General features: G+C 42.7%; 2 protein-coding genes across 3 annotated transcripts in view; one reads left to right on the forward strand and one right to left on the reverse strand.

Moving 5' to 3' along the window:
• Positions 1 to 15,486, forward strand: part of si:ch73-344o19.1 (uncharacterized) — a 36,882-nt gene extending 21,396 nt beyond the window's left edge. The window contains exons 2-5 of one of the 2 annotated variants that reach the window (XM_048989860.1): positions 1,338 to 1,613; positions 3,673 to 3,936; positions 4,752 to 4,909; positions 5,733 to 15,486. In XM_048989860.1, coding sequence (XP_048845817.1) covers positions 1,338 to 1,613; positions 3,673 to 3,936; positions 4,752 to 4,909; positions 5,733 to 5,777 — 743 coding nt within the window. In that variant the 3' untranslated portion in view covers positions 5,778 to 15,486. The remainder of the gene's footprint in view (positions 1 to 1,337; positions 1,614 to 3,672; positions 3,937 to 4,751; positions 4,910 to 5,732) is intronic. The other variant, XM_048989861.1, reaches the window with a different exon arrangement.
• A 338-nt stretch (positions 15,487 to 15,824) lies between these two features.
• mgst3a (microsomal glutathione S-transferase 3a) lies at positions 15,825 to 18,255 on the reverse strand. The gene is made up of 6 exons (XM_048989883.1): positions 18,106 to 18,255; positions 16,848 to 16,965; positions 16,683 to 16,756; positions 16,467 to 16,524; positions 16,258 to 16,330; positions 15,825 to 16,046 (listed from the first exon to the last, which is right to left on the reverse strand). Exons 2-6 carry the CDS (start codon positions 16,962 to 16,964, stop codon positions 15,931 to 15,933), a joined length of 438 nt encoding a protein of 145 aa, XP_048845840.1. The 5' UTR covers position 16,965; positions 18,106 to 18,255; the 3' UTR covers positions 15,825 to 15,930.
• Between the last annotated feature and the right edge of the window lie 487 nt (positions 18,256 to 18,742).

Below are 18,742 nucleotides of genomic sequence, written 5' to 3' on the forward strand. Positions count from 1 at the left end.
ACTTGTCGGATTTCAAGTACCACAGTTTAAATGGACTTCATATTCGTTCACTTACATTTTGGCCAGACTACCTTAAATCCGACAAGTTTCCCCGCTACATAGTACAGGCCACTGATCTAATCTGAACTGATTTAATCAATTCCAGTCTATTCTAGTAATATCCTTCTGAATAGGAATCTCCTGTCGATACATTTTTCATGTAGGATCATAGGCATCCTGCAGCTGCTCACAGGAAGCAATCTGAGAATGAGATGGGAGCCTCAGAATATTGATTGATGTTACAATTTTTATATTAACTTTATTGGTTATTTACTTGTAAGAATCACTTTGATCAGCAAGGGGAAGAGAAACATCTGACACAGGGATGGGGACCAAATCTATGGTATAATTAGGCACAGAGATTCCCCTTCTGTCGTTTACAGGTATCAAACCAAAGAAGATAGAGAGGGAACCTGTTACAGCAGGGCGTGGTGCAGGCAGGAAAAAGGTCCCCTGATAGCTAAGAGAAAAACAGGGTTTATTAAGGGAACTAACAACACTGGGGATGGCGCAAAATTAAAGGGACTGCAAGGGGGGAGAACAAAATGGGAGAAATAAAAACTTAACAAAAGAAACCACAAAGCAAATACACTGGGGAACAGGACTGTAACTGCACACAATGACAGACTAACAAATGGAGTGAGGACAGTACACTTAAATACATAAAAGAAAACCAGGGGAAACACATGGTCGGTGTAAATCATAATCAAATTAACCAATCACTATAGGAGCACGGCAACAAGTAACAGGTGAAACAATTAACAAGCACAAACAAATACTGAAACTAGGAAACACTAAAGACACACTGGAAATTACTTTCAGTAGGATAATTAACATGGAACCAAAATGTAAACAGGACCAGATGTGAACAGGACACAATCAGGGCAAACTTATAACTGGACAATGAAATAGAAAATAACGAACACTGGGGAAACAGAACCCAACAGGTGAGGCCACCTTCAAACCCACGAGCAGAGGGTTAACAGACTCTAAGTCACACACTCAATCCACTGATCTAAGCAGCAGTGCAAGGAGAACACACTAGGGCGGAAGGGCTATAATACAGGGAGAGGTAACACTGGATGATCAGTGACACCTGCTGGCCAAATGGGAAGAAATACAAAGGGCAGGGTCAGACGGCACTGACCCTGACAGAACCTGGAAAGTAAAAAGAGAGTCGTATGCAGGTACGAGCTTCCTTGACAAAGAGCAGTGACTGATCAGCTCCAGAGCAGTAAATCCAGAGAAGTCAGTTTTATTTGAATAATGTTGGCTAATGGCTGTGCTTCCCCTTTTAGGTCACTGCAGTGAGATGCCAGAAACTACCAGCCCTATCCTCCACCTGACAGAAGCTGGGTCCACTCCCACTCTTCCACCCTCAACTTTCCCGGTACGAGGGAGCACAGAACCTGACTCCTTCACCAGCGCTTCCACGCACTCCAGCAGCCCGGCTGCCATGGAAAGCATCGCTGTGAGGGTCAGCAGTATGACCGTGGTGCCCTCTCTCATTACCCATGAGCCTGCAGGCCTGGGTGGGACAGCCACACCACAGCCAGAGATGAATGTTTCTCAAGGTAACAGTGAAAATGGCAGGCATGATCCCATCAGTGCCCATTATACACAGGTCATTAAAACACGCATCCTAACAGCTAAGGGACAGCCAGGGACAGTCCTCATCTCTGATTCATTACAGCGTCTACTTCTAAGCTCTGCAATCAGTGACATGGTGGGTAATAACAAGGAAAAGCTTAAATCCCCGGAAAATCTGGCTGTTGTACCGTTAAGCCGAAAAGCTTCTGTAACATATCCAATGGATAAAATAGGTGTTTGGATAAAAGGGAAGCTAAGCAGTAGGGCTGCACGATTTGGGGAAAATATCTAATCGCGATTTTTCTGACAGACATCATGATCGTGAATAAAATTCGATTAATTGTGCAGCCCTATTAAGCAGGTCTGTATTTATGCCTTCAAAGCAGAAATCATGTGCCTCGTTACAGGGATGGACTGGGATTAAAAATCAGCCCTTGACTTTGGGGAGGGCAGGGGATAGGGGGGGTCCCACGATAATTTTTATTGGCTCACATACCCTTTGGCCCACTGGGAAAATGCCCAGAATTCCAGATGGCCAGGCCGGCCCTGCTATAGTCTAAGATAGGGGTGTTGAGGTCTGTAATGCCCAAAAACTGGCAGGTGTTAGAGGTGGTGGCCCAGTCTGTAAGGTCTGTCCTCCCACCCACTCAGGTAGTGTGGGTGCAATTAAATAGGTATCAGTTCTCCTACAGGCGTGTTGCTTCACTCAGTGTAGCAGGGTGAGATGAAACATCTGGCAGACAGCCCCCCCCCCCCCCAGATCAGGGACAACCTCTGTTTGGTTGTTACCAGACGTGATGGAAAATGCAGGAACAAAAATTTAAACATTTAGATTTATTTGTATAACAATGCTGATTGTTTTATTTCTGCAAAATGTAGAAAATATTGTGTTCTAAGGGAAAAAGAATCAAAATTCTGATATGCGTCATTTTGTGTCACTACTATTGTAAAGCCTAGTTTTCCATGAATCCATCCATTTTCCATAACTGCTTGTCCTATTCAGGGTCTCAGGGGGTCCGTAGCCTATCCTGGAGGCTACAGGCACTGGGCAGGGAACAAACCAGGATGGAGCACCAACCCATGTCAGAGCAGCAACCCATCTCAGGGCAAACTAGTTTTATTTCTGTAAAATATAAAATCCACTGTATTTTGAGATGCTGAGCTAATTCAAGGACAACAGCGATAAGATAATGATTCCATTGCTGTAATATAATCATGAGTCCTTCAAAACCTTAAAACCAAGCCAATCATTAAAACCTCTCCTCTATATTTCACTGCCCAAAATGTTCCTACAATCTCGATAGCCTTAATCCGCTTAGCACCTTGTGTGTTTTCAGTGAGAAGACACCCTGCCCCAAAACATCTCTGTTTTCAGCTGTTCCTGGTTTCTGAGTTTTGTTCCGGGATGATTCCATCTAAAATTTCACGTTTTGGCAAAAAGTGTACGGGTCATGTGCTCTCAAGTGGGTCCAACTCCTCCAGGGGACAAATTTCACAATGCAGACAAACATAACTGCCCTAATAAGAGTGAGGCACATTTTAGGTGGCTCTAAATTGCTCAAAGTGTGTGGTTCTATGTGCTTTGTGCCACTGCTGGGTGTCCCCTGCCCTGTGCCCTGTGATAGACTGGCATCCTGTCCTGGGTGTCCCCTGCCCTGTGCCCTGTGATAGACTGGCATCCTGTCCTGGGTGTCCCCTGCCCTGTGCCCTGTAATAGACTGGCATCCTGTCCTGGGTGTCCCCTGCCCTGTGCCCTGTAATAGACTGGCATCCTGTCCTGGGTGTCCCCTGCCCTGTGCCCTGTAATAGACTGGCATCCTGTCCTGGGTGTCCCCTGCCCTGTGCCCTGTGATAGACTGGCATCCTGTCCTGGGTGTCCCCTGCCCTGTGCCCTGTGATAGACTGGCATCCTGTCCTGGGTGTCCCCTGCCCTGTGCCCTGTAATAGACTGGCATCCTGTCCCGGGTGTCCCCTGCCTTGTGTCATTTGTTCCAGGTAAAAATGGATGGATGGGTATCATTAAGGTCAAATGTTCTCTTCCAGATACCTCCAACATAAGCAGGTTGCCCACCCCAGCAAACGGCGTCATCCATAAAGAGGGTGCCCGCCCCACTTCGGCCACTTTCAGCACGCTCATACCCATTTCCCAGAATTCCACTCATGCTACCACTGCTTCAGCACCTTCCCCCCCCAACGTGTACACCCTGCTCACCCTGGCTCCTACTTATCCCCACCCACCGGCCTCCACATCTGCTCCAGCCTGGCTACATGTGGAAGACCCATCTGAGCTCAACGTAGGAGACGACGGTGAGTATTCACACTGTTTATTATATAACATGTCACCATTTAGGCCACAGTTACCTGGAGTCCCTGTGCCAGCCAAGATTCAATTCAGTGCAGCTTTTTTTATATAGCAGCTTCACAACACAGTTCCCCCCATGGCACTTGATCAGACTATGTGGTTTTCCATTATTAGTTTATGTATACAAAGTGGTTCATGATACAGGGAAAATTGAAAGAGGGGAAAATGTCAGAAGACACTGGAAGGGAGGTACCGAAATTCCCTAGTAAGGCTAAAAGGTGACATCTGACTGCCCCCCTCCCCCAGACACGCTAACACTGCACAATGAATATTATCGTGCTTTTATAAATGTAAGGTGTAAACTGTGGTAACTGCCTCTAAAGCAAAGATCACTGTCTTCCCATCTCCATCAAAACACGCCTCTGTAGAGAGATACATAAATAAGCTCGTGACGCTGACGGCAGAGAACACAATGTACAAAAGGCCTTTGTTCCTGAGTGAGCTCTTTCAGGTCACGCGGCCTGAATCTCCTGTGCGGCGTCTGCAGTCTATCTGTGGGGGGTCACACTGGCCCAGTGGAGTAACCTTCAGCTAAAATGCTCTCTAATCGGCTAAAGTCTCATCTCATGCTTACTCTAGCAGAGTAAGGGCATGGACTTCTAGCCTAACTGTGGCCTATAAAAAATTTGTGATGTGTTGTTGAATCTTTGGGCGGAGTGCTTAATGCAGGTTGCTTTAGTAGGAGTTTCTGAGGAAATATGAGTCCCTCCTTGTCCTGTCACTGCCCTTCCTGACTTTCGTGTCATTGTCATGGATGCAGTGCCGGTCCTGGTCCGCTCCAGGCCACCCCTGGACCCACTCTTTGCTGGTCTGCTGTCTGTGTTCATCGTGATCGGCTCCATCGCTTCTCTCTTCTTCTTCCTGAAGTTCCGGAACAACGGACGCCTGGAGTTCCATCGACTGCAGGACGTGCCGATGGTGAGACCCATGCTGACCCAGTTTGGGTTAGGGTTAGTTTATGCTCTGGCTGCTATCTAGATTATTAACCCAGACACATACAGGTATCCCCGCTATATGAACATTCCTTTCATGCTACTTTGCTTTTACGAAAGTCTGATCTCTCTAACTAAGAGGAATTTTGCTTTTACAAAAAAAGATGAAAATCAAGAATAGCATTTAGCATTTGTTAATCAGCAAGCTGGTTAGATATGCACTGCATAACGAAAAGTCAGTCAACGATGGACCACGCATATGAATGTGGTCCTATAAGATTATAATGGAGCTGAAAAAATCCCATCACCTGGTGCAGTGCATTACTTACATGGTTGTGGTGATACTGGTGTAAACAAACATACTATGTTACCTAACGACGTCTTTCTCTGAATGTATCCCTGTCATTATGACGTATGATTGTATTTGTTCTGGTAGGTGAAGCTACACTGTACATGCATTTCTTCTACTTTATATAGCTTGTATTTATCATATTCCTGCCTTTACTATATGTTAGAGTTATTTTAGGTTTTATGTGTCATTTGGTATGATTTGGCTTGAGGTTTGATAAATGTGGAAAGGAAGACCTCCTTTGAGACTCACCCACCCACACTGCATGTACAGAGGAGGGACAGTCAGGCACCCCTGGAGTAAACTGGAGGATGAAGGGTTTTTGCTGACTGGTCTGAAAAGGCTCGATCCGGCAACCTGAGAGGCTTAACCAGCTGAGCTGGACACTTTAAAAAAGGTTTATTTTTATAAATTACATACCGTCTCACTTCAGCCTTGATGCTTGCTCATTTCTGTGCAGGACGACATGATGGAGGACACGCCCTTATCCAGGTACAGTTACTGATGGGATGTCATGGCGCCAGTGATGACAAGCAGACTGCAGTGCTCACCCATCTCGTCGCTGAGCCTTTGACTTGGTGATGCCTCAAAATGTACATACTCAGTATGTCCAGAAAATTCTGCAGCCTTTCAAGCACTTTATTTCTTCTGTATGTTGGTGAAGATCTTTTATCAGGTTCCATCTGGATTTTTGGGGAAAAAAATGCATTTATTGGGCCACTGGGTACTTGGTACCCCGATGACGTTCAAAAACCTCATGAGACGCTCTTACACTCCCCCTAGTGGTGACCTTGAACATTACAGTGGCAGATGCACCTCCCTTTGCGCTTACAGCAGAGTGATAATACAAAACATTCACTAGACATTTTTGTAAAATGAGTTTCTGTCAGGGCAAAAAAAATATGATGTAACTATGATGCAGAAGATGCTGGCAAAATAACGTTTGTGGAAAAATCTGAGTTGCTGAAATATCACTCTAAATTTATGACAGTTTGCATGATGGTAGCTTCTCCTGACCAGAAATATGGATGGAAACTTCATCATATAACTGGTAAAGATTGTATAAACATTCAAACTGAATTTAGAGTTTTTGTTGGTCTTGCACAGTGTATTCCATAAGGCACAGATTATGAGCTCTGACTGAAATGAATATTAATTTTAGTTATTCATATATAATATTCTGTCTGTCCATTGTTGGAAACATAACAGACACTTACATGAGGAATCCACATAAAACCAACAGAAGACAATGGAATATTTGAATGTTGCTTGTTGTGGTAACTGACTGCTTGTTGTATAGTGCCCAGTTGAATAACAATTCAGCAGTTTCCATGTAGGACACATCTTGCAGTGCTGGTCACTTTTCAACAATGTAAAAGCTCCCCTTTGATATCCTGGTCATTTTTGAAGATGGAAAGCCCACAGTGTAGCTCTGTCCAAAGCCTAGCTTACGGCATGAAATATGCACCAGCCCCTGATCCACCTCTTGTCCATTCAAGCGCATAGGTTCGGCTTCAACATTGGTAAGGACCAATTCCCCCACCCCCCTTAACACACACATGGTACACTCCCACAATAATGGTAGAGACGTGTCCCTACCATCTATACAAAATGTACACCTTTGCTTCCGTTCATAGACGCGTTCCAGTGGCATGCAAAACCCCAACTCCGATCGTGAGATAAACGTGACCCTCACTGAGCTCTTCTCTTAAAACAGGATGACGTGGAGCTTTATGTAGTGATGGAAAAGTGCTGTACCTTTAACTTTTAATTAGCATCTGCTGCCATGACTTTGTGCCGAGTTAACGCCCGAGCAGCGTCCTGTGCCCCTGTGCACGACTCAAAGCTAAGGCACGACGTAGTCGTAAAGTTGGGCCGTTTTTGTGAGGCTCTGAGGCATAGGAAACTTGAGCTAATCTATATTTTTAAAACTCAGAGTAATTCAGGGATTGAACAACAACCGTGGTACAGAGGTATGGAGCTTTTAAGACAAGTTGATTGTACAAATTAGGTAAAATATTGAAATAAAACTTTATCTGTGAGGCAGAATCAGACGCAGTGCATTTCTGTCCCAGTGATTTATTTTTCTGATAGAGCTGTAAGTGCCAAAACGTGTGTTGTACTGTAAAGTTTTTAAAAGGTTACTGTGAGAAATGATTAATAAAGATTTTTTTGTCACATTTAGGGAAAAATCAGTGCCTTTGATTAGAATGGGGAAATACTGCAAATTTTATTACATGTACAACACAAGGGGGCAGCATTGTTACCTAACACAGTGTTTCCTAACCTGGTAGGGAGCAAAAACATGGACTGTCTGAGGGTCCGTGAGGACCGGGTTGGAAAACACTGGCCTAAAACCTGCTGGGCTCCTGTGTTTGACGCTGGCCCCTCTGAGAGTGTGTGTGCAGCTCACATTCTCCCACTGTTGCTGGGGTTTCCTCTGGTTACTGGTTTCCAGTTAGGCGATCTGGCATCATTAAAATTCCAGTAGTTTATACGTGAGTGTGTGTATTCTGCAATAGACTGGCATCACATCTAGGATGTGGCTTGGACAAGCTTCACCACAACCCTGTTCTAGATAAAGCATTTTTTCTGTATTGGGTAATAACTGGGAACCTTTAAAAAGATTAAAGATGAATCGCATTACGGACACAATGTCCCATGATGCCAAGGGTGCAGCCTGGGAGGAGCCAGATGAGCACGTCAAATGAGAGCGTCCAAATTGACGGGTTTGGCCCCATTACAGATCCCGTAACAATATAATGTTTTTGTTTTTATTGCTTTCACATTCAGGCAGGTACGTAACAGTGTTTTTGAACAGTATTGCCAGGGCATTGCCCCTTTCCCCTGTAGCAGGGATGTGGGGGGTTTGGCAGCCCGTCTGAGAAAGTCTGGCAGCACTAATTTAGAGTGGCGTAATAAGAGCAATGCGGAAATATTTATTAACTCCAGGCCAAGATGAATTCTGTTTGATAGCTAACGGGTTCGGCAGGGGGCCATTTCAAACCCAGAGTTACATATTTTAATGTGATTTACTTTGATTGATTTAGGTTGTCTGGAACTGATAAAAAGTGTTGTGTTCCTCAGCGATTCTGCCAGTTAACTAGCTTGTCTATCTATCTACAGCACCCTCTACAATTTTTGGCGTAAAAATTTGTAAAAAGGGTTACAAAAAATCCACCTTTTATTGAAGCAGCTTCATGTCACACTGAAAAATTGAGAAAAATCCAGCCAACATAAATTTACTGAAAGAAAAACAAATCCTTCATCAAGAAATAATTAATTTCAACATAAATACATGTGGCACGACACAGTTCCTAAAAGCAGCCCTGCTTTTAATACTTTGTACAACCTCCCATAGCCAGTATAACAGCACTGAGTCTTCTCCTATAACATTGTATAAGGTTGGAGAATACCTCTTTACAGAATCTCTCCAGATCATCCAGGGTCCTAGGCGCTCTCTTGTACACTCTCCTTTTCAGCTCAGGCTACAGGTTTTCAATGGGATTCAGGTCAGGGGACTGAGATGGCCATGGCAGAAGCTTGATTCTGCAGTCAGCTAACTATTTTTGTGTTGATTTGGAAATATGCTTAGGATCACTGTCCTGCTGGAAGATCCAGTGACAGCCCAGTTTTAGTTTCCTGGCAGCAGCAGCCAAATTTTGATTTAAAATGTCCTGATATTTCATGGAGTCCATAGTGCCGTGTACCCTAACGAGGTTTCAAGGGTCCTTGGAGGACTAACAGCCCCACAACATCACAAAACCTCCATCATATTTTGCATTTGGGATAAGGTTCATTTCATTATAGCCATCCGTCTTTTTATGCCAAACCCACCTTATGTTTATTGCCAAAAGGCTCCATTTTTGTTTCATCAGACCATTGAATTTGGTTCCTGTCAAAGTTGTAGTAGTGTTTCATAAACTCCAGGTGTTTAAGTTTGTGGTTAACTGACAAAAAAGCTTTTTCTGGCAAACCTTCCAGATAATCTCTTAGCATGAAGGGAGACGTGGTAACCTCAAGATTTTACTTGGTCTTATAATTCACCAGTATTCATCCGGTATATTTTCTGCCTCTCTTATGATCCTCCTCACTGTATGTGATATGTGAAAAATAAACTTGGACCCCCTTCCAGGCAGGTTTGTAACAGTTCCAGTTGTTGTCCACTTTTTTGTTATTGCCCTAACAGTAGAAATGGGCATTTTAAGGCGAGCAGCTATTTTTTAAAACCCATTTCCTGATTTGACTAAGGTCAACACACTTCTCCCTCATTCGGTTTGTATGTTCTCTCATCTTTCCCATGTTGATGGATGACTAAGGGAATTTGTTCCCCGTGTCACCTCATGTTTGTACCCCAGGTAATCAGGAAGTCATGGATTACAGCTTGAAGATTCCTATTCACTCCACTCAACTCAAAGATGTGCAATTTACAGGGAAACATCAGTTATATAACTTATATATAACAGTTATATTGTGTTCACTATAATTCCCAGAGGTGCCAATAATCGTGGCTCATGTGTTTTTGTTAAAGATAATTATTTCTTGATGAAGGATTTTTTTTCTTGGAATAAATTTATGTTAGCGAAAGGTTGGACACTTATAACATTATAGGAATAACTGAAACATGGATGAGTGACAATGATGGAGAGGAATATAATATGAATGGTTATACGTTGTTCTGTAGAGACTGGATAGGCAAGAAGGGTGATGGTGTTGCAGTATACGTATAAGACAACTTGCAGGAAAGGGAGCTCACTGATAAAAATAAAAGTACAGAAGATATATGGATAAAACTAGATACTAAAAACTCAAATGGCCTAATTGTTGGGGTTTGTTATAGAGCACCTAATGTAGCTGCAGAGGAAAGCAGAATGTTAAATGATGATATAAGGATTATGAGTCATAAAAATGATGTGGTGGTTATGAGTGATTTTAATTTACCTGGGATACAGTGGGACACAGTCTCTGGCTCTTCTGTAAATGAACTCAAGATGGTGGAATTAGTACAGGATTGTTTTTTCTCAGTTTGTTAACAACCCTACCAGGGGAGAAGCCCTTCTTGATCTTGTTTCTCTAATAACCAAGATAGGATTGGAAACTTAGAGGTTTTAGAAAACTATACAATGTTAGGAAGGCTAACTTTAAGGGTATGAGACTGAAATTAGAAACTGTAAATTGGAGTTTAATAGCAAAATGGTTGAACAGGAATAGAATTTTTTTAAAAGCTCATTGTTGCAAGTGCAATAGGACTTCATACTTGTTTCCAGCAGAACTAAATCTAGGAAACTACAAACAAGGTGGTTCACTAAGGAAATTAAGAATAAAGTCAGGAGGAAAAGGGCTCTGTTCCACAAATGGAAAATAACTAATGATTTCTAAATAAAGCAAGAGTATCTAAGTCTACAGGTCGAGTTAAACAATAACATTAGATACTCCAAGGGGAATGTGGAAAGAAAGATTGCATTGGAGGATGGATGAAGGATGACAATAAAAGTTTCTTCCAATATATTAACTCCAAAAGAGCTCTAAAAGCTGAAATCAATAATCTGCAGGATAGTAAGGGCCTTATAATTGAAAATGAAATTGATATAGTAAATGAGTTTAATGATTATTTTACACGGGTGTTCACAGTAGAGAACACAAGTAACCTGCCACCATTTAGTACAAATACAGCGTTGTCTATGACCAATATATGTATAACTGAGGCTGATGTGGTACTAAACCTAGCTTAGCTCAAAATACATAAATCACAGGGCCCTGATGGCATTTTACCTATAGTTTTAAAAGAGATGAGGGATATTATTAGCCAACCTTTAACTGTACTATTCCAGAAATCGTTATCTGCTGGTGTGGTACCTTCTGATTGGAAGCATGGTAATATAACGCCCATATTCAACAAATGGGATAGAAGTAATCCAGCAAAGTATAGGCCAATCAGTCTAACTAGCATTACTGGAAAAATAATGGAAGGTATAATCCAAGTGAAAATGGTAGATTACCTGAATGCGAATAACATTCTGAGGGATAGCCAACATGGATTTAGGAGAGGTAGATCCTGCTCAACTAATCTACTTAAGTTCTTTGAGGAAGCTACAAGAGAAATTGATCACCAAAAGGCCTACGATGTCATCTACTTAGATTTCCAGAAGGCCTTTGATGTTGTTTGATGTTTGAGCTTAAGCTCAAAGCTACAGGGATTTTAGGAACTGGAGCAGCTTGGATCGAAAACTGGTCAACTGACAGGAAGCAGCGAGTAGTTATTAGAGGCACAATGTCACAGTTGGCCTGCGTTCGTAGTGCTGATGTTTCATGCCTGTGCAGGGTGGCCAGGTCTCCAAGCCCGTCTTCTAGTGTAGCTGTTTGACCAGCTCAAACTACAGCTTCTGTGTAAAGGTGAAAGTGCATCCCCACTCCCCCTGAGGCACCTAGTGGACAGCAGCCCATAATTGTGAGGGAATTAGACACATCATGCTTAGTTAGAGTATTTCCCTTCCTGCTTTGACATCCATCTATCCATCCATTTTCCAAACCGCTTATCCTATTGGGTCGCGGGGGGTCCGGAGCCTATCCCGGAAGCAATGGGCACGAGGCAGGGAACAACCCAGGATGGGGGGCCAGCCCATCGCAGGGCACACTCACACACCATTCACTCACACATGCACACCTACGGGCAATTTAGCGACTCCAATTAGCCTCAGCATGTTTTTGGACTGAACCGGAGTACCCGGAGGAAACCCCACGACGACATGGGGAGAACATGCAAACTCCACACACATGTGACCCAGGCGGAGACTCGGGTCCCAGAGGTGTGAGGCAACAGTGCTAACCACTGCACCACCATGCCGCCCCCTCTGCTTTGACATAATAAGCGATTATAACTTTTTTACAAATCTTTACAAGGGGTGTGGAGGGTGCTGTATCTAATAGATATATATATATATAGAGAGAGAGAGAGAGAGAGAGATTGAACAAAGACTAAGTTTAGGACTTTGGTTTAAATCCAACCAAAACAAACAAACAAATAAATGAATAGATAGATCCATTCATTATTTCAATTATGTAACTACTTATTATGTGCTACTAAGATTCAAACAAATAATTAAACAATTTTATAAGACTGTAAGTAGATAGTCAGTGGTCAATAAAACTGACTTTTATTCAGAATAACACTGAGTGCTTTTTCAGACATGGTCACTTTTTTGCTGTTGTTTCAGTTTTACGGACAATTTGTGGCTTTTCTTTGTGGGTGGGGGGAGGAGTCATTTCCACATTGTATATGTCTGGTTTCCAGTTCTGCCAGTGAGATTTGGATGCCTGTGGCCCCACCCATACCCGCTCTCCCATCCTGTTCAAGGTGAGTTCCTCTTTCTGATGAGTCATGCCTGCAAGTCAGGAACTCCAAAGCATTAAAGAACTGAAGCATTCTGGAGGATGGTGCGTTATATCGCAGTGGCCCTAACTTATCCTTCGAGAAGCAATTTGATGAGCTGCTTTGGTTTAGCTGCAGGCCAGAAGTGGCCAGTGGACTCATCTGGGTCTTCAGTGGAATCTGAGGAAAACATCTTGGCTTGGGGCTTATTCCAGTTCAGGGCCAAACTGTTCTTATGTCAACACACCCATGGGGGCGTGGAAGGAAGCTGAGGGAGTTACAAGGCATTTCACTCTTAAATATACTGCATTAACTTAATTAATCACTCAGATTTAGAAAATGCAATCTGCTAGACCTGCCCAGCCACATGACATTAATGTGAGGTGCTGAAATGAGGGCCCATTAAGAGACACCCGCCTTATTGTGACTCAGACCCTGAAGGGCTCTTCGCTCAAGTTCTGCCTGAAAATGAAATCTAACATGGTCTCAAACTACTTCAAGCTCCTGGATGAGTAGTGACAGACTTTTAATGTAACGAATCCTAAGCGATTTCCTAATAAACATGGAGCTTCGAGCCCTAAAACTAGACTTTTATGCCTCCATTAGTATACGAGTCAGTCTCCTTGTTAAGCCCCCAGACACTCAACCGTTTGGATGAAGAAAAACAACATACAGTGCCAGGAGTAATAAAAAAAAGCTGATATGAAGATATGCAGTCTGGTCTAACAACAAACTAATGCAATATAATGAGAACAGTTTGCAAGAAATTTCTGTGCTACATCATGTTCTACAGTGATGCGTGTAGGACAGTGTTTCCCACTGCAGTCCCCAGGGACCTAAAGACGGTCCATGTGAACTGCCATCCAGTGAGCTGGGAGGGAGCAAAAACATGGAACTTCTGTGAGTTCCTGAGGACCGGGTTGAGAAATACTTGTCTAGGAGACAGTCTGTCATTGCCGTGACACCCTGTCAGGTGACTGGCCCTGGAGAAGGGAAGGCCTCTCCTGCTCTCAATTTTTGCAAACTCATTGTGAGGCAGACAAACCAGATAACTAGTGTTCCTTCAACAGAAGGAAAAAAAGTGTAGAAACACTTGGACTACTTCCAGATGCATGCAAAGGTTAGTGCCTCTTTCCAGTTGAGGGGCGAATATCTGCACACCTACGCCCATGTCGACGTTTCATGCCTGTGCAGGGTGGCCAGGTCTCCAAGCCCGTCTTCTAGTGTAGCTGTTTGACCAGTTCAAACTACAGCTTCTGTATCAAGGTTAAAGTGCATCCCCACTCCCCATGAGTCACTTGGTGAACAGCAGCCCATAATTGTGTGGGAATTTGACGCGTCATGCTTAGTTAGAGTATTTCCCTTCCTATTTTGACATAATAAGCGATTGTGACTTTTTTTGATCCTTTAACATGCCAATTCCCAGCAGGATCTACACTTTCTCAGGTCAACATTGAAACTAAAAGGATCAAATATACTTGAGACAACACAATGCAAGCCCACTGTACACTCATATGCACTGTTAATTTTCAAAACAGATGATATATTCTTATGTGATCAGGATGTTTTTCCACTAAATTGTTTCAACGTTCCATAAATGCATCACCTTTCGAGTCTGGGCAGTTACTCGGCAAGCCTTGAAGTCATTGTCTGTCCATCTTAGACAATTTCAGTAGTGTTACAGTACATGCTTGTTGACACTTTGTAGGTATGTTAGCATAAGTCACTCCATGACATCTGTTACGACGCGATGATACGGAGAGGAGCAAGTTATGACACCTACAAAGAAAACACTTCCCCTTTCATCAGAGTAATATAGTTTATGGCATTTACAGGCCAAACACACCGTACAGCACTGCATTTATTCAGATCAGAAATAGTTCTTACACATGCTTTCCTCTAAAGCAGGCCGGTGCGTATGCAGGTTTTTGGGGTAACCTTTAAGCCAGCTGTCCAATTCAGGTGTGAGGACTCTTCAGCCAATCAGTCCTCTGATTAGTAATCTAATTAGGGAGTTGCAGCGAAAACCCGCATACACAGTAGCCCTTTCTGGATAAGATCGCCTATTCCTGCTCTAAAGCTTGAGGACACCAGCCAGCCATTTTTATAACTGGTCATCTAACGCAGGATTTCAACTATCCTGGAGCCAGTCAATGGCGACCAGAGAAACGCAAACCCACACGATTATGGGACATATATGCAAAGCGCACATAGATCAGCATCAGAACCCCCAACCCCAAATTGGGATTTAACAGCTGGGTAGCAAATGCCTGTTTTAACTAAAAGCACTGTCCTAATACAGATAAACCTGTAGCCATTTTACAGTTAATGTGACCAGAATTACCACAAACATGAGTGTGGCCAGTTTAAAAATAACACACAGAATGTTCCACCATCTTTGGAGGACATTAATATTCCTTCTCTCCCTTAGCTGGATTCCAAAGGACCGTCTTTGTTTATCTAGGCCTGTTTGCTCATGTTGCGCGAAACACAATAGACACAGAAGCTCGACTCAAAGCTGCAATCCTGCGGCGCAAAGTCCAACCTACCACCGCCAACGTACAGCGGCCAAATTCAAATGAAGGGCAACATAAGCCCTGCAGGATGGGAGATTCCACTACAACCACAGAAAGGATCTCCAGTTAGGACCTGGACAGAGACAGTGGGGTGAATACTGACTGCAAGTCCTACAATTCACAGAGCTAAATGACTCGTAGATGAGGTCCACTCTGAAATATGCCTTTTATGGCTATTCTCAGGTGAATTACCTTTCTTGAGATTGTTTTCCTGATTTTGGAGACAGGATTCAATAAAACTTTTACTATTACATTGAGAAGGCTGATATTAATTTGGGGAATGTACATCAAGCAAACAAATATAACTACCATATAATGCATTAATCGATTGCATTAACTGCATTAAACTTTTCAGACTTCCAGTTGGTTGAAAGAGGTAATCGACTACAGAATCTTGCGGGAGCCTAGTCTTTGATTCAGTCTCCCACCTCCAGTTTCACAGAGTGGATTTTTCTTCCAACTCAGTGTACATATGTGTGTCCCGTGATGCAGTGGTATATGGAATATGTATACGATTGTGTGTATATGAACTTATATAATGCATAATACATACAAGATATGCAAAGTATTGCTGGTCCCAAAACACTAAAAAACACACGACTGTGCATAAGATTGTACTCAACATATTTAATTCAAATTCAAAAAGATATTACAATAAACAAAAGGTTTTTTTTTTAGCCAATCCCTCATTATGGTAATGGGGTGGGGGGTGCTTAACAACATTTCCTGCCTCCCCAACCCAGAAGGATTGCGGCAACATTGACTGATGACCCAACCAGTCCAAGAAGAGCCACGGTCCCCAAAGCGCCATACCTCCTCTTCTCTGGTTCTGAAAGAGAGAGCATATGCTTCATGTTCCACCTATGGACCCAAGGCATGATGGGATTTCATGATGAATATCTGTGTGTTTAAACAATATACAGTATCCAGGTCTCCATGACAACAACGTTGATTAATCAGGTCACTGCATCATCTCAGGTCATGTTGTGACTAACGCCAATCTCTGCACCTGCAAGAAGTATGCAAACAAGCAGTTTTACCTCCCGTGGAGTATCCAAATGCGTAGGCCTCCCGGCTTAAAATCCAGATCATCCCCAGACCGCTGGAGAGGCGCTGTGGAGGAAACACACACACAGCAATAAGAAAGCAGCCATCCAGAAGGCACACAGCTGTTAAGTGAACTGAAGAGAGTGAAAGCGTGCCCATGCGCGCACACTCATGCATGCACATTTAAGAGAGGTTAACTCACAGGGTTGTGTAGTCCACTTATCGCCAGAAAGAATAAGAAGGCAGGATACGTCTCCAAACTGTGAACAAAGACATGCACCTGCTTAGGAGTCTATTTTTAATTGCTTCCCATTGATAAGCAATGAACTGATTTAAGGCACCACTTAACTTTCAGTACAGTTACCAGCAATTTATAGGCTATACTGCCCTACTGCAGGGGATGCTTTACAGTACATACGTGTTCTGGTGGGCACGTTGGATGCAGTTAAAGGTCTTGCCAGTGTCAGGATCGTCACTGTACATCTGGGGGTACTGTCCCAAACACAGAGTCACTGATTTCATCCATCCAGCGTTTACTCATTTATGAACAGTTTTTGTGAGGCACTGTCTCTCCCGTTCTTACCTCCACCTTGTACTTCTTGCGTGCCTGCACGACCTTGTAGGCCAGATGGCCGACCATGACGAAGCTAGCAGCTCCGGTGAGAATCACAAAGCCGAATTCTTTCGACATAGCACCCATCCTGGTGACATGAATGAAATGCAACGTAAACAAAAGACTCGAAGAGAAACCAACAAGGCTGTAGAGATTAAATTGGGGTTCTGCTTTAGGTAGCACTGCTGGAATACACTTATAGGGTAGGGGGTTCGAATCTCATCTGTAGTGTGTGAGTGTTGAGTTCTCTCGGCACAGCATAAGCAATAGAAAATGGGTGAACACACAACGTTTTACATTTACAAAATCTATAAAATACACCAAGAAACATCAAAATCAAATTAAAATCAAATCAAACTAAAGCTTTAGTCTATTACAGTATTAGAATGACTGGATGTTGAAGATGGAAATAACACTTCTATGCTATCACTCGTTAAATCTAACTGCTCTTGAAACATTGCTCTCTTCATTAATTTTTAATAACCACGTATCCGTCTTTGAATCGCTGATGCCAAAGGTCGACGATTCCTTCAGCAAAACTGTGAACTCCGCACCGCAGATTAGCATTCATTAGATTGTTCCGTTTTATCTGTTTCTGTTCGTCTCACAGCCACAGCAAAGGGATGTGTTGTGACGCGTGATTCGTGCACCATACAGCAACCGCACATTTATTTTCTAGATGTGATCCTTGATAAATTCATTATCAATTAAACTATAAACTAGCCGCGCACATACACGCAACTACAGCATTTCTGAACAATATAGGCAGATAAAGAGGAGACAGGACTATAGAACAAAGCTCTGCGGCTCTGCGCCATTCCGGCGGAAAGTATACTAACATGTGCCTACGATTGTCCCACTCAGACGCCTAAAAGTACAAAGTCACTTCCCGTACAATCAAACAATGCAATCCATAAGTATAAAATACATGACGGACCATTTAAAAGCTTAATTGGAAAGACTGATGAACACGAAAAATGTCAAATACGCTTAAAGTTCACTGTAGTTTTTCATTCAGTCACTGACAACGAAAATTATATAAACTATTAACTAACGACGTCTAACTTCACACTTCAACAGTCACTCCGACCTTAATTTATCACCGCGACCTGTACCCAAGGGCAGCCAAAACGACCGCGCGAAAATACATGCGATCGTTTACACTTAGATTCTTTATTGGATGTTTAAGACGTTGCCGTTTCAGATGAACGAAAAAAAAGGAATATACCTGGAAAAACTGCAGGTACAGCTCAGAGTAACTTCGCCTTGCACAGACAGAGAGTCACTGCTGTTCAAAATTAATTATGTAAGGAGCAGTGGGCGAGACCAGCGTAAGTCACAACGTCACTACGGCAAGCGAGAGTCATTTTTTAGATATGAGTTTTCTTTCCTGCCATCGCCCAGAACACGTTCATGTAGGTGTTTGTGTAGAGCTGAGTTAATGCTGCTTGGCTTTGTTTTGTACTGTATTTTACAAGTCTTCCTTTTACTGTCATGTTGTCTCATATTCTCTTTGGTATGCTCATTTTAATGTGAAATTTTTATGTACAGCACTTTGTGAAGTACTAAAGAACTACTGAAGAAACATGTCATGAATAACACAATTGAAATACTGATCTCACGTTCGTTCACCATTAATGAATCGACGCGTCTTTTATCTCATGTAGCTGTTATATTTCAGGATTTGTATTTCAGGAGAAACTGAGTTTCTACTAAGTATTTGTGCCCACTCAAGTAAAATGTTTCCCAATAAAGACTAATATTTAGGAAATGTCAACGATAAAAAAGAAATCTGATTCATACTACTGGGTCAAAAAGGTCGTTTTAACATTACTACATAGGTTCATTTATTATCATTCTTAACG

Source organism: Brienomyrus brachyistius, chromosome 21 (genome assembly GCF_023856365.1).
Source record: "Brienomyrus brachyistius isolate T26 chromosome 21, BBRACH_0.4, whole genome shotgun sequence".
Taxonomy (NCBI): domain Eukaryota; kingdom Metazoa; phylum Chordata; class Actinopteri; order Osteoglossiformes; family Mormyridae; genus Brienomyrus; species Brienomyrus brachyistius.

Coding starts and splice junctions, on each gene's coding strand:
- mgst3a (XM_048989883.1), bottom strand. CDS start 16,964: ATGGGTGCTATGTCGAAAGAATTCGGCTTTGTGATTCTCACCGGAGCT. Junction 16,757..16,847: donor GCAAGAAGTACAAGGTGGAG/GTAAGAACGGGA, acceptor TGTTTGGGACAG/TACCCCCAGATGTACAGTGA. Junction 16,331..16,466: donor TAAGTGGACTACACAACCCT/GTGAGTTAACCT, acceptor TTTCCTCCACAG/CGCCTCTCCAGCGGTCTGGG.